This window comes from Molothrus ater, chromosome 1 (assembly GCF_012460135.2).
Source record: "Molothrus ater isolate BHLD 08-10-18 breed brown headed cowbird chromosome 1, BPBGC_Mater_1.1, whole genome shotgun sequence".
Classification (NCBI taxonomy): Eukaryota; Metazoa; Chordata; class Aves; order Passeriformes; family Icteridae; genus Molothrus; species Molothrus ater.
In genome coordinates this window covers 54,952,730-54,968,686 of record NC_050478.2, presented here as the reverse complement: position 1 = coordinate 54,968,686, position 15,957 = coordinate 54,952,730, and the positions used below count along the sequence as shown (strand labels likewise).

General features: G+C 36.6%; 1 protein-coding gene across 2 annotated transcripts in view; it reads right to left on the bottom strand.

Annotated features, from left to right (window-relative positions):
• The window catches only part of AMPH (amphiphysin), a 124,156-nt gene that overhangs the window by 62,400 nt on the left and 45,799 nt on the right, over positions 1–15,957 (bottom strand). For both annotated transcript variants that reach the window (XM_054516542.1, XM_036397151.2), the window contains exon 2: positions 2,968–3,048. In XM_054516542.1, the coding sequence (XP_054372517.1) occupies positions 2,968–3,048 (81 nt within the window). The remainder of the gene's footprint in view (positions 1–2,967; positions 3,049–15,957) is intronic.

Here is a 15,957-nt window from a genome sequence, read left to right as displayed (position 1 = left end):
GACTCTGATAGCAATAAATTCACTTTGTACCTTTAAGCTCAGCCTGTTTTGCCCTTGGAGTGTTTTCTCCTGGTCCTTATCTCAACACATGAAGCCCTCATTAAATTTTTCTCTCCTCTGCCCAGCTGTTGCAAGGGAGGGTGAATGAGTGGCTTTTGTGGGTGCCTGTATCAAAACACGGCATGCATCTATCCTTACAAATAGCCTTCTTCTGAGTTTGGTAGAGGCCCACTATCTAATCTACTATTCAGGCAAAGATTTCAGGTTTTCAATTTTCTGTTTCCTGGATAATGAGCAACATGCTCTTTCCTTTATCCTTTCAGTGGGCTAAACTGGGAGTCCTTATTTATTATCTTTGGGGAGTAGTAATAAAAAGATCATTCTATCCTTAAGGGTAGTTGGCCTCTCAAGGGTTGCATGCTCAGTAATGCAGGCAAACAAGATAGACAGACAATGTTCACAGCTTTCAGCTTACCAGGATCTCCAGGGCACACATAGCACCAGCCACAACAAAGAACATGTAAAGAGACATAGAACTGAAGTGATAGTGCTCCTCAGAATGAACTTGACAGTAGGTAAGGTGGCCAGGCAACAGACAAATCATTGGTAAGTGAGATTGCAAGAAACAAAGTAAAGCTTGGACCTCCTCTCAAACTTCCTCTGCCATGGCCTTGTTAGGTCAGTGACCATCACAGAGATAAATAATCCTGGAGGAAACTGAAAAAGATGGCACAGCCTCTAACAGGGTTGGTTGTTCTTGCAAGCTTCCTGAATGGCCCACAGCAACAGTTTGGTGAGCTTCAGCACAGAGATACATCACCTGATTGCCTTTTTATACTTTAATATCTAGAATTTGACCTTTATCTAAAGCCTCTAGAGTTGCAGAATGAACTTGAAAGCAGGACTGAATGTAAACCAAGAAGAGATGGCTGCCTGAGTTCACAAATGACAGCAGTTCTGCATGGCATAAATCAGTATGAGTGATAATTCAGATGTACATTGTAATGCTTCATATCTTTGCATTGCTATTAAATTGTAGATCAAAGCATGGACAAAACTTAGAAAAATTAAACTATTTATATGCTTCTTCTTGGTGAACATGGCAGAAACGGCGCTTTTGCAGCATTTTCCCTGCTGCATTTGAAGAATTGAGCACAACAGAACTTCTTGAAAGCACAGTAAGCATGTGTGACTAGTTCAGTAAATAGTCTCTCTTGTTTGGTGTGTCAGTGCACCTAGCCTAATCTGCATAGGACTGTCGTGACAATTGTAGTAGTTCCCTTTGCAGTCACCTCGCCCTACCCAATTCTCTCTCTGGTCCCTACTCACATTTGCATTTAGGATTTAGCATCATGCAGTTCCTGCAGAGTCCTTTACTGTTTATTACTGCCTCCATGTACATCAAAGAATGAGGAAATAAAAAAGAAAGTAATGCTAATATCCTCCTTAGATCTAAGCAAGATTTTCAGCTTAAAATCACCATTACAGAAAATTCTTGATAAAGGGCAGAAATACTTGAGATATTGTTTTGCTTAAAAGGATTTTTTTCCTCTTTCCCTTCTTTTTTGTCCCAGAATTTTGAACTAAAAAAGTACCACAAATTCAGTTTTCTCATGGAGATGCTCTATTTGTTCCTACAGTGAAGAAACTCCTCAGAGATGCACCATATTTCTACACAGTTACTAGCTGTGAAACAGCTGGGATACGGAGAACAAGGATAAGCAATGACATCGAATAATCAAAAGGTCAAGTCAAGAGGACTTGCAAAAGTGGAAAGGGAAGAAAAGGGAAAATATAGCATCTCTGTAGGATTTCAAAACTTCTGTTTAATCCCACCATCTTCCTGACCTTGGGAAATTTGAGGAAAGAACTACCCATCTCAGAGCTACAGATTATTTTACTTCCCAGTATTCTTCTCTTTGGTGAAGAGGAAAGCTCAATAGCTTTTGAAACGTCCCTCTCTTCTACACTGAGAGGAAAATAAGGCAAAGTGACAATAAGATGCAGAAGAGTTAATAAGCATCCTAGCAGTTAGGATGTTTACATGGAAAGGAGGGAAGTGCATTTGGTAGAATAGGACTGATTCAGAGCAGAAACTGCAAACACTGATATGAGCCAAATTTTAGATTGTGTAAAATGTGTGGGAGCAGTTCTCACTCTCCAATTCTTTTCTATAGGAGCTCTAAATAACAGCTCACAAAAACGACAGATATGTTAGTTCATACTTATGTAATAAGACTGTTTTCTTGGTGGTATTACCACAGTTCATGGGAGGTATTATTTTTGTGCTAGAAAGGTGTACTGTATATTAAATTGCAATTCATCACCTTAGAGCCAAAAAGTCTATCCAACAAAGCAACAAGTAATTGGGGTTAGAATTTAGGATTGCACTGGAAGGAGATTATAAACTCCTTGGAGCACCTTTTGTTTCCTGTGTTGTGGTTATAACACTAGGAGTAATTGAGCATTGCTGCCTAGTTATGCTTCATCAGACTGCCACCACAGACCTCAGCACCCATGGGGAACTTCACAACATATGCTGTAGTCTGAAACTATTAATCTGCTCACTCTTATAAAACCGGCATTATTATATAGCACTGATGAAAGTAATCCACAAAATGAAACCATATAAATACTTCTCTTGCTTTGTAACAAGGCGACCACAGAGCTGCATTTAGTTGAGGTTGGGTTCTATTCTTAATTACTGGTGAAAATGTCACTCTGATCTCAAGCAGTTTAAGCATGATGATGTTACATATGACAACAATTGTCCTTTTATTTTCAGCTCATATTTTAGTGGTCTGCATGGACAAATGCAACTGTTATCTCTGTTTGAAAACTGCACAACAAAATTTTGTACCCAAGAAAAAATAGAATTCTATCTGTTCCCTGAAACACCTTCAAAACCAGCAAGTTAAATATATTGCATTCTTAAGACCAATTAAAGAAAGTGAAAAAGTAACTGACCTCTTGCCGTTTGAAATTTTGAACGTATTCTTCAAACTGTTCATCTTTAGTTTCGTCTGCTTTTCCTAATTTTTGAAGAACCTATAGTGAAGGGAATAAGGAATAATTCAACATTAATGACACAAATCAAAACATCTGCTACTTTCAACATTCTGTTCTTGCAGTTAGACATAAATAGCATTTTACTTTTGGGAGTGTTTTGTGCTCTACTACTTCCAAAATTCACACAAGAAACTATTCTGTAAAAAAAAAAGAAGAAAAAAAAAAGATGAAAGCAGGAGTATGGGGGGGTGTGTGTGTTTGTGTGTAAATATACTTCCAAGTATGGAGTCCTTGGGGTAATGGTTCTTGTTTTTTCAAAGCAAGAAAGAATGACAGAATTTTGCTGGCACTACAAATTGTCCTCCAGTTCAGATAAAGAAAGAAGAAAACCTCATCAGGTTTTTGTTCTCATTACATTGAACAGTTTTAACATTATTTTTATTGGCATGATTTTCAACATAAAGTCATAAAAATTAAAGAACTGTAAGGCTGATGCCTATTTAAAACATAGCATTCATTTTGCTCCCCTCATTAATTCATGAGTAGATTGTCATCCACTAGATAATAAGCATGCTACAATAATTCAGCAATAAGGGCTATTCAATCAGCAATCTCAAAAGTAATTTGACGCAGCTACACGTTGCACTGCATTTAATCACAATAAATGCATTCTATTATTAAATCCCATTGCTATCCATTCATTATAATACTGAAGACTTAAACATAGCTGCAAATAGGCTTCACCCTTCTTATAAAGCAATCCTCAAATCTTTACAGAGTACTTGCTTGTAGGAGTGAACCATCCCACAGATTGATTGCTCTCCCATTACAAATTGACCAAATGATCTATTTTCACAGTTAATAACAAAACCAAACAAAACTAAAACAAAACCCAGAAGTCCCACAAAATTGAAACAGTAACAGATGCTATGAATACACATATAAACATTAAAATGCATTCTTCTCAAAACAAAGAATGTACAGCTCCAGTACTACCATATTCTTTCTCAGACCACCTTCTTCTCCAAAGTCCAGCCAGCCTCACAGCTGGCAAATCAGGCTGCACAAAGGAGTGATGAGCATTGCTACTGTGGAAACCAGAGGTCAAGATAATAATGAAGGTGATGCAATGCCACCTGTGGACATGCATATGAAAGGAAGTTTTGTCATATTACCACAGAAAGACTGAAAGAGTGATATCAGAGAAGAAAAAAAGATATAGACTAGCCTTTTGCTGCCAATAGCTATGTTCATTTTTAGTTGCTTGTAAGAAAGTTAACTAGTCAAAAAACCCTCATACACTCTTATCACCAACCTCTTCATAAAATATTAATAAGTATCACAGAAAATTATAAAGAGAAATCATTTAATATTTTGAATCATCACAGGCCTTCACATTGCTCCTTGTCACCAATGAGCCAAACAGGCTGCCCACAACCGTGGTGCAGCTCTGATCCACACCAGGGGGCTTTCTGAAAATCCAACACATTTTTTTCAAAGAGATGGTGGCCAGGTAAGCCTCCTGACCATGGCAATGCATTCAAACCACATTTGGAGCAAGAAGCATGTTAACTGTAGCATGAGCATTCATAACATAGATAACAAACTACAGCATCAAAAGTTGTCATGATAGACTCTTTTTTTCATATCAATGGCACACATCCACATTTTCAAATGTGCACTCAGGCCCAATAGTGCAAGGCTCAGAACGGAACAACCTCCCACAGCACTTACATCCTATGGTTTGGGATTTTTTTATCCTATCTCCAACTTTCCATTGATATACAGATATTTAGCTGAACCAAGATGCAGTGTTACAATTTAGCCTCTACAAACACCAACCCTAATCTTAATACAGATAATTTATAACACAGTTTCTCAATTTTCCCAATCCAAATCAGAACAATATATATGTCATATGGTTGGATCTAAACGTTCCAAGCCAGAGACTAAAGAAACTTACCCTCATGAAGTCCTGCAGCTCATGCCATGTACACAGATAACTGGGGTTCACTTATTCTTTTGCTAAAAGCACTCCTAATCCCATCCCCACAATTCCATATAGAGACGGTGAAGCAGACTGGGGCTAAAGTAAACAATTCCTCACAGGTTCTTTTAGATCCCACCCATATAACTCCGTGGACTAATGAATGTGTAGCTCAGCCTTTTAGAACCAACCTACTCACAAGTTTACCATTGGTAGTTAAACAGAAAAGATGCCAGGTTGACAGTTGTAGAAACTGACCTACCTTTCAGCTCTTGTTTATGCACTCTGTCTCAAAGTGGAAGTCGCTTGTCAATAGAAGTCTATAGCTTATATTTTATTTTTGCTCAGTTAGGTCATCACCTACAGGTTGTTTTTGGGGTAGGGCTACAGCTGGATGAAGGCTTGTCTGCCTTTAGAGAAAAAGAAAGCAGAGAAATCAAAGATCTTGAACATGTGGTGGCCTGAAGGGCTTGAGTGAATCTAGAACTTAGTGAAGGCAAGTGGCTAGCATTTTTTTTCTTAGTATACCCATACAGAGAAATAAAATTTGAGGTTGAGAACATTTATCAATGTGTATGAACAGTCTGTATCATTTACAATAAAATAAAATCTAAAAATTAAAGAAATGGACACAAACTGAATCTCAGTAAATGTTTTATATTCAAGTTTTTGTCATCTACTGAAGACTGTATGAAATAGTTGATGAATATGTTCACCCTAATAAAATAAAACAGGATAAAAGCTACCTCATTTCATATAATTAAACTATCTCAGCTACCACTAAGCTTTCTCTTAAAAAGACAGAAAAAGATTTTTTAAAAAGTATCTAAAATGAGTATTAGTGTTCATCCAGCATGTTGCTAAGAATATATGAACTAAATAGTTAATTCCAATTAGCATTGAGAATGAAGTAAAAGCTAAATTTAATACAATGGTAAATTTAGATACAGTCAAGTAAAAACATGTAGAGAGGAATTGCCAGGAAATGTGGTACTGACTTATCATAGGGCAGATTCTACACTAAGACGCAAAATTTGAGTAAGAACATCAATCATGTCTGATGTAATTTATAAATGTCATCAAGAGTACTTCCATTTGGGGTTGCTGCATCTGCAAAAACTTTCAGATGATTTAAGATTAAACAATATGCCTTTAATCTTAAGTGCCTTTATTTACCATATAATACATTCAGTTTTATGAGGATCTTGAATTCAACTGAGCAATTTTAGAATAATTGTAATGTGAAGGTTGTTAAGTGTGTGCAACATACTGAAGAAACTAATATAGTAAAATAAACCACAGATTAGCTTGAGAAAGCTTGATTACACTGAAAACTCTTGTCTTGAGGCAAGAATGAGTGTTTTACTACTTACTGAAACTACCACCCTGAGAGGCTTAGCCTCATCTCCTAAAAAAAGTTTTTAAGACTGTGGCAATACAAGGAAAGAAAAAAAAAAAAGAAGAAGAAAACCCAGTACTGAAACTGATTCTTTGATGTAAGCTGTGGCCACCCTGGAGCTGCCTCAAGGGCAGCTCCGCATCCTGCAGGGCAGCAGCAGGGTGGACAGGAACTGACTTCATCAGACATCCCAAGATACATCACCCTCAGGCACACATCAGTATTCTTAAAGAACAACCAACATGTTTAAAACCACTCAGGGCAGGAAGATTTGACTGCTCAGACAGAGGAGAAGTCTTCAGGAGAAGACTTCATCAGAAATTCACAGGACCATTAAAATCCTGAAAAAATTAAGATAAACTAATTTGCCAAAAGTAGCACAATTTAGGGTATAACAGAATAACCCCAGAAAAGCAAGACAAACACTTATGAGAGTTCAAAACCATTGTCATAGACTCTCTGTCCAAATTTTTTTGAGAGCAGTAAAGTGCTCTGGATCTCAAGAAAAGCACACTCATGCATCTATAACACTGTTCCACAACAGTTTTACAACACCATTCCACAACATTTTTTTTACCTAATACCATACTCTTCTACAACCTGCAAAAGAAATATTAGGGCTGCATGACTAATATGTGCAATTTTCAAGATGGTACTTCTGGGCAGAAATCGGTTAAAATGAAAACCAGCCATGCAGGAGAAATAATTTTAGAGTTACCCTACATCATATGGATATCAGCAAATGCTCATAAAATTTAAAGAAGTATTTGGCCAATATAAAATAGAAGCTTTGAAAGAAGCTTCTTATGCTACACAGCAACGCTTATCTGGCATTTAAAAAAAACAGAAACGCAGTGGGTTAAGTTTGAAGTAAGCATGACTGTATTTTAACTTAATCAGCTATGAAGTAGTATATGTCAACTCATAAAGGAAAAATTCATGGCCCTGTTATAAATAACTATGTAGTTATTATCTTTTGTTATTATTAGCTTTTGTAAATTATTTTGATATAGAACAGTTTGTAATCTCTTTTCAACTGCTTTTGATATAGTATAATTTGTCAGCCTTTTATAGTTAATACCCTAATCCCTGTGTAGATTGTATATCTTAGTGTGATAAATATATATGATAGTTTAAGCTTCTGCAAAATATTAAATTAGAGGATATGTACTGTGTATTATAACATTAACTTTATTAACTTTTTCAGAGGCAATTGTATTTGTGAAGTAATAATGAATGCCTTTATTTTTGTAACTAACTGACAATAGTGAAATAGCTAATGTTGATTTAAAATACTTGTAAAGACAGCTAGAATGTCTGTATGATAAGATAACATTGAACGAACAAGGCAAAGAACACCCAAAGAGCAAAAAGGAATCTACCACTGACCCTTCGGCTCTCAGTAACTGTCAAACCACAGACCAGGGGCCCTTGTAAGGAAATAAAATACAACACTCTCAGAATCACATCTGCATTGTGGCACATACTCTAAGAAGATAAGATAAGATAAGGGGTCGAACTAAGATACAGAATTTTGGGACATGTAAACTCAAAGGAATGTTTGAATACGCATAATCTTCATTTATATGCATTTGACCAACGCAATAAGAAAGTACATAAGAAGAGTTGTTATAGTTAAGGTGTGTTTCTGGCAGCTTGCTGAGCACCCCAGTGCTGGATACTGTCTCTTTTATCCCTTATTAAACTTCTAAAAATTTTAAAGAGTGAGCCTTGTTTCTCACAGACACAAGCTTTACCAGAGCCTGACAGTAATTCCAGACAGACAAAAAACTCCACCCCACCACTCACCTTGCCACAAGCCAGCCATCTCCTCCCACCAAAAAACCCTACACAAGCACCACAAACACCTCCATGTTTTAAAAGACAATTATTTTCATTCAGTGGGACGCTACACAAGGTGTCCAATATCCAAAACTATAAAACAGTGTCAAAGTAGCAATGTTAAGCATGGTCCATGATTCCCAGCTGGTATTTGAGAAGTGTGGGAACAAAGTTTAAGAAACCCTGTTCGTTGCAGAAATACAAGCTATCTAGGAAGAGAACATAGAAGTATTAACCCCAGCACAGAAATAATTTCAAAACTTATATACTGACTCTCACTCAAGCATGACAGCAAGGTGTTAAAAACAAGAAACAGAATACTCAAGAGTATTCTAAGAGTAGAATATACATAGAGTATTCTATATGTAAGCCACACAAGATTCCAACCTCCTCACAGTTAGCGCATGGGATGCTGAAGTGAAAACAGGGAGAAGCATTACAAAGATGCTGCTTAGTTGTTCTGCTCCAAAGAGGGACAGGAAGAGACAGTGCAGTAGATTACAGATATGTAAGTATTAAGCTTATGGACCGATTTGTTTTGTCCAGCTAATAGAAAGCCTCCTCTCCAAAGAGGTAACATTCATATCTAACTACTCAAGATCTAGTTGGGTGGCATTTAAAAACAAAACCAGTTTTTTTCTGTCATGATGTCAAAGTCTACAGTCTTCTGCCTCCATTTCACTTCAGCACTGAAATCTCACAATATGGTCAGTAAAAGAAGATAGGCATTAAGATATTTTTCAATACTGTTACATTGTAGGATTAAAAATTGGATGGATTTTCATTATTAGAAAAATTGTAAGATTTTTTTAAAAACTGTTTATTTTTCTCTAGTGCTGAAGACATCCAGTAAGTATAAATTACCATTTTATGACAGAGTTAAGATTCCTGTGTCTGAAATAGCATAATGTATTGTGCAGTTTCAGTTCTGCTATGAATATTTTGATCTCAGCATAGCTTTAATGCAACAAGCTCAATGGCTTTTCTTCTCTAAGCAGTTGACTGAATTTCATACTCTCCATACTATACAGTCACACACTTTCCAAAAACACAGCCTTGCCGTTGTACTCCTGCTGCTATTTCACCATTGCATTCCTGCAAAAATAACAGCTGACAGCGAAATGTTTGCTGAACCCTCTGTTCTCATTAATATCTGCTGTAAAGTTGTGGAAAAAAATCCCTTTGTCATTGACAGACTCTCAAAAGCCTGAAAACCTGATTAATACAGAACAATGAGCATTTTCCTATAAAATTTTTGCCAAAGAAAATGCAGAAAGACACTACAATTAAGCTCTTCACTTAGAATCAATTACTTTGTGAGGTGCTGGTTTCTGTTACTAATCTTACAAAATGACTGAACTTAGCTCAGGTTTCCAGATCAGCTTTAAGCCATCTGTGGTTGCCAGTTCTTTTTTCTGTACACATTGGCACTACTAATGACACACAGAGCAACTGAATATTCATCAAATTACAGAAAATCTTCACTGTCCTGTATTATTACTGTATTGGTAATGGTTCCCCAGACTCCTCCTTGATCTTCTCTTACACTGGGCACAATAGTGCTAATTTGTCCACCATATACAGTTGAGTTTTATTGCTCAAGTTTGACACAGTGGATCATATCCTAGAAGAAAGGCCATCACAGTAAACTGCATTTGGGAATGTATCATTTAGTGGATTAATGCAGCTCCACAATTGCTATTCTAATATATAACATAGGCAATTTCTGCTGTACAAAGAGAAGTCATATCCTGAACTGCATGAATGCATGAAATATGGCCCAAGTAATGGAAGAGGGAAGCTGCAGGGTACCAGGCATTCTCCAGTATGGAAGAGCATAAAGACAACTCTACTGGTCAGACTAATTGTCGATGTAATATGGATCTAACCTCTAACAAACCTCTTTCCAATCCCCCTCAAAAGAAGATGACTAGGGAAGATACATGACAACTGTACAGTGATGCTACTTCAGAACCTTCTCCCAACCTCCTCTCTCACTAAAACTGAATTTCAATGAATTTATGTTGTCTCTTCACATTTTATAGACCCAGTGGATTTTTCTTATTGAAGGACTGTTCTGCTAATTGTGAAGTTCTGGTAAGGTATTCACTGCTTAAAGAAGCAAAAAGGTGTACTTCTCTTACAAATGCTTTTCTTTTGTTAATTTTTTGTAAGCTTTTGCTTGCTGGTGCTTTGAGTATTGCAAAATACCATCATGCATTGGAACAGTTTGCTTAAAAAACGAGAAGAATACTGAATAATATCCAGACAAGCATAAACCACTATGATAAGCTCCATTCTCATAATAAAAATGTAAGAGGGAAATGCAGCCTAAGTGACAAATGTGAACATTATGCAATGAGAGATGATCATAGTAACCTTTCTGCAAATCACAGAATCTAATTCTTCATCATTGCCCAGATAATGTAAAAATTCTCTAAAGAGATCCACAAAATAAACAAGATCATGATTGTTTTTGGAATGAAACCACAGACTCCTACCTTAGTCCTTGGTCATTTGGTTAAAACCAGAAAGAACTTTACAAAGGACACTGACCTGCATATTGCAGTGTACCACAATATTTTCTTTGCAACATCCAGCAAATTTCTTTTACTGGAAGTATGCACCTTTGCAAAATTTAACACAATAGCAGATGGTTACTGTTCAGCATTAAGTGTGACCCTAAGAGGTGCAGCACTAAAACTTAGCTGGGCAGTAGAATTAAAAGGAGACGGAAGGATGAGCTTTTGAGTTTACAAAGGCCTCATTTTGCTTATGAGAAGGGAAGGAATACTAACAGCTATGTCAGTATACTGCTAGGGACTTCTGCTTTTCTCTTAAGAACTTCACAAGAGAATGCTGTGGGGTCCCACGTGATAAAATGGCTCATCAGATACTCTCTGTCTGTATCCTGAACAGTGCTTATCTCCAGTGGATGTGAAAACCTGTACAGGTTTGAACAATAAAGAAGCTGTTCCCTAGACTGTGTGTGAGGATAGCATATATAACAGAGGACAGCATCAAGGTAGAGATGCTGGAATGGTGCATTTTCATAGATTGTAGCTTAAACAGGAAAACAAAATGGAAAGAAACAATAAACAACATAGATCAAAATATAGAGAGGAAAAAAGAGTGAGAAATCAAAGAAGGAATTAAGTAGGAGTGAAACAATTATGAGAGAATAGAGACCAAGATGAAAACAAAAAATCAACTTTGAGAAATCACTAGTTTGATTCATTTGCCTTCCCATGGTCATCTCAGATCACAAAGGTTACCTCAAACACCTCTGTGCAGGTGGCAAACATGACATGGGATGGCAGCTTGAGGCAAGGCAGGATATAACTCAAGCAGCCTATGTGTGGGCGGCTGAAGTGAACTATTAATAGCATAGCAACACCTATGCTCCTCAAACTTTTGAGTTTTCTGTTTCCTCACAAAAATGCTTAATACAATAATAGTGCATTTCTTTTGGTCACTTTACCATTGGGCAAAAAAAGTACAGAAAAGGCAAGGAACTCCTACACCAAGTTCAGAGAATTATAATCATATGGCAAAATCTGATTACTCTAGACTAGCATGTTAACTTCTGAGCCATCCTCCTGTGAATAGCAGTACAGAAATCTGCTGTGTTCAGAATATCTGCACTAGAGCTATACAGAAGAGAAAGAATTAGACAAAAAGGAATCTCAAAGAACTGCAAAGACAATCTCTTTGCCCTTCTCTGCTTCATATGAGTTGCTCTCATACTTCTTGAAAAGATTGATTACTTCTTATGACTGAACAAGGTCAAAATTTAACTTAGCAGTGATATCCTCAGCTGAATTACCGTGTCCTTTACTGCATCCCAAATAAAGCAAAACATTACTCTGCTGAATTAAAAAAAAAAAAAAAAAAAAAAAGATAAATACTGTTATCTGTTGTTTCTGCCTGTATTTACTAATGTAGCTGAAAAGTAACTGGATAGCTTCCTAAAAGTGACCAGTGTGTCTCAGCCTTTGGCATACTAGCTGTGCACTCAGATTCACGTTCTCATTATTTCTTATTTCGATCCCTCTTACCAGTTCCTCCACTTTTCTACTACCCTTTGGTATGTCCTCTGCTCTTACTGTTGAGCAGACACTTTCCTTAAAACTGCTTCCTCCAAAAAACATCAACACTAGAAGAAATACTTTATTTACTGCCTTTGATAGCGTTTCAGTTTGTTCACATGACAATTTAATTTACCTGATCTACTGACTTTTGAGTTGCAAGCTTTTCAAAGCAAGAGACTATCTATCTGAACTTCTGCCCCTTATAGCACTGAAGACAAGGGGACCATCCTTTCAACTTGTTTGAAGATCCTACCAAAAACCATTAATTATAATTTAACTTCTGATGGCTATATTTACCTGGTGACCAGCTAGTTCTTTTGCTATTTACTTGATACTCCTAGTCCTTAAGATTGAGGAAAAAAAAGGCTTAAGCAGCCACTTGATAAACTTTCTTCCACCATATTTCCAAGAAATAAAAAGCACAGAATCAAATACAAAACAATTGCCATTGACAAAACTTCAATTTGAAACTTTTCAAATTAGATTTGGATTGTTATTTTAAAATTAAGTAACTGCCTATACAGAACTTCTTAAAAATATGCTTCTGAGATCTTGTCAGAAGAACATAAAAATCAACTACAAAAACACAACAAAAATCTTTTTAAGCTGGAAGCAGCCACAATGCAATAAACAATTCATTCTCCTGTACAGAAGGGCCACTAAGGCTCATCCTTGAGCGAGTTGACTAAGACAATTTATTGTACCAAAGTCCTCTGCAGTGATACCTAACAGACAGTGTGGTAATTCTAAATTAAACTTTCTTTTTCTGAGCAAAGAAGATATATATATAGGTTTCTAATTTATCTGTAGCTACCACAGTTACATTTCTTAATCAAACATTCAAATTCTACCTAGAAAAAGAAAACTTTGTCCTTTACAGACTGTCTCTCTGGATTTATCACAGCAATATGTGTTGTTCTTGGCTGTTGGCAGTTAAAAAAAAGCAAACAAAAAGCTTTTCAGTCACATGGCCAAATAAAATGATCTCATTCAATAATTCAATATAACAGACCTTTAAGTGCACATGGATTCTCCCACTGTTTAGTTTCACAGGATATATATAGCAGAGTCTTGTTTATTCAGCTCTGATGACACCACTTCAAAGGATAACAATTTAAGGAAACTAGGCTTTCATTTTCAATAGTGATGCTTTTCAGGCTATTTCCCATTTTCTCAGTTCCAAGATTAGTGAAAATATTTCCTATTGGTCTTGGTTAAAATAAAACAGAATCTATTTTTAATAAAATAGATGGATTTTTGTATTAAGTAGGTAAAAAACATTCGTGGCAAAATATGTTCTTTCAGTAGAATGATATGAAGTTGGTAAGTCTTATTGATAGCATTATAAGTATCTCTTGATTACGTCTCATCACAGAAGGCAGACAGAGGTAATTTATGAATGACAACAATTTCTTCAATGCAGAGGAAGAACCAGATAAAATTTTTAAAGAAATTGTCAGAGTGGCTGGGAAAAAAAATTATAGAAGATATATTTTGATTTGATATAATACATTTTTCTAATGATTGCCTGTAAGACTATACTGTACTAAATTACATTGCATCAGTAACTATGCAGAAATGATGCCAACTAGACACAAGATTACAGCCATTCATGACATGGGTAAATTAAAGAGCTCACTTATTTCTCATCTCACAGTGTCAAAGAGCTAACAGGTTGATTTATTTTCCTTCCACCTACATCACTATTTCTATAAGACAGGCTACTAGTGGTTTTGGGTCTTATCAGTTTGGCTTCTGAATTAGGCCATATGATCAAAGTAGCAATACAGATGCCTGATCTTGACTGCCTCCTCCAGCCTGATCTGTGACATTTCCACAGATACTTCTTGGAAAGGAATTGGCTGAGGCTAGAAAGAGACACCCACATTTGATCCAGCATGCACTGAAGTGAAGATGCTGCCCACCTAGAGGCTCCTTCATGCCCAGCAAAGATGGGATTTCTCTCTGCAGACTCAGATCCACCTTCATAACAGAACTGATATAATGGAGCACTGGGGAAACAAAACCAAATGTTTCCAGCATGGTTTGGTAACTTGCCAACAACATATTTCACCACCTGTTGAGACAATCTCATGTCATGCCACACATAGCAATGCAGTAAATGAAGATAACTTTTTCTAGTGCTTTGCAAAACATTTTCCAGATTGATGCTCATCTGTAGAGGAATTTACTGTTTCTTGACAGACCATGAAAATACTCCTATTAAATATCAGTGATGTTCCTGATATATCAAAAGTTGCTGATGAAGTACTTTTTACCACTGGGATGCTCAAAAACTCCCTCCTCTTTCCTCATCTTAAGGAAGGCAGTGACACTGATGGAACACTTCCAGACAAATTCATTCTTCTTTAGATGGAATGCTAAATAACTCTTTTGCAAAAAACTGAACTCCCAAAACTATGAAAATTTAGATAGAACATATATACTTGGTTTAGAAAACCTAACAACTTGGGAAACCTTTAAAGCCAGCCAGGTCTGTCTTCCTTTTTTAAAAATAGCTTTGTCAGAAATGCATTGATACAAAAGAGATTTATTTCAGACTTATTGGAAGAATTTGTGAAGGCATAGTCTCCTAATAATCATAAATTTCCCAAGATCATCTCCATTAAGAAATAATTAACATAAGCATTATGTGCTAGCTAGGTATTTCTGAAGAAAGTTACCATATTTCCTTCTCATTGCTTTTCAGAATTATTCAGCATTTTTGCATTACTGAAGATCAAATAATGTAATGCTAAAGTAATCTAAGGCTGCTCAGCTAACATAGTATATTTCTACTTTTCTTGTTAAGTTCTATTAAGGATAAGCTTGCCTGTTCTCAGGAGTTTATGTGTATCATTTCTTCATGCTGACCCCAGGTCATGGACTTGTAGTTATCAAAAAGGAAAAAACCACTGAAGTGATGCTGAGATCATCAAGGACTACCAGCAGTGGAGGTGCCAGTGCTCCAGCTTTGACATTTGAGACACTGTAGACAAGTACAACTTCATCCTCCCCCATGGAGCTTGGGGAATGAAACTCCAGAATTAGCCTTCAGAGCTGCTGAACATGGAAGTAGATGCTCAGATCAGCAGCACGCACAGTACATATAGGGTCTCCTTTTTAGAGAAATCTTTTCTTTGCTGAGGCAACATCAGTCCCCTTCTACTCAATGTGCTGCTGTGAAAACAACCCATTTAAGAGCTCTCTAACAATCACACTTTCCAGGCAAAAAGAGGTCCAGAAAAGGAGCCTATCTGCCAATGATGGAAAATAAATGGTAGGAGGAACACTGTTTTACTGCAAGAGAAGCAATGTTCTTCTGAGGATACTGTTCATCTGGAGCAACATTCTGATGCCTTTTAATGGTCCTTATTAAGACAAACAGCAAGTCAGAGGAATATACCACAGTGAGAGCAAGATTAACAAGGAGAAAAATTCAGGTTCTGGACAAAAAACATTTTCAATACAGAAAGGACTAGGACAGGTAAGAAAAAATGTCACAAATTCAGTTAGGTATAAGGAGATTTGGAAAACATAACTTCCATAATTGAGAGAAAATAAAATAACAGTGGGATGCTGTGGCCTTATAACCTATTAGTGTAGTCACCAAGGCATGCTGGAGAGAC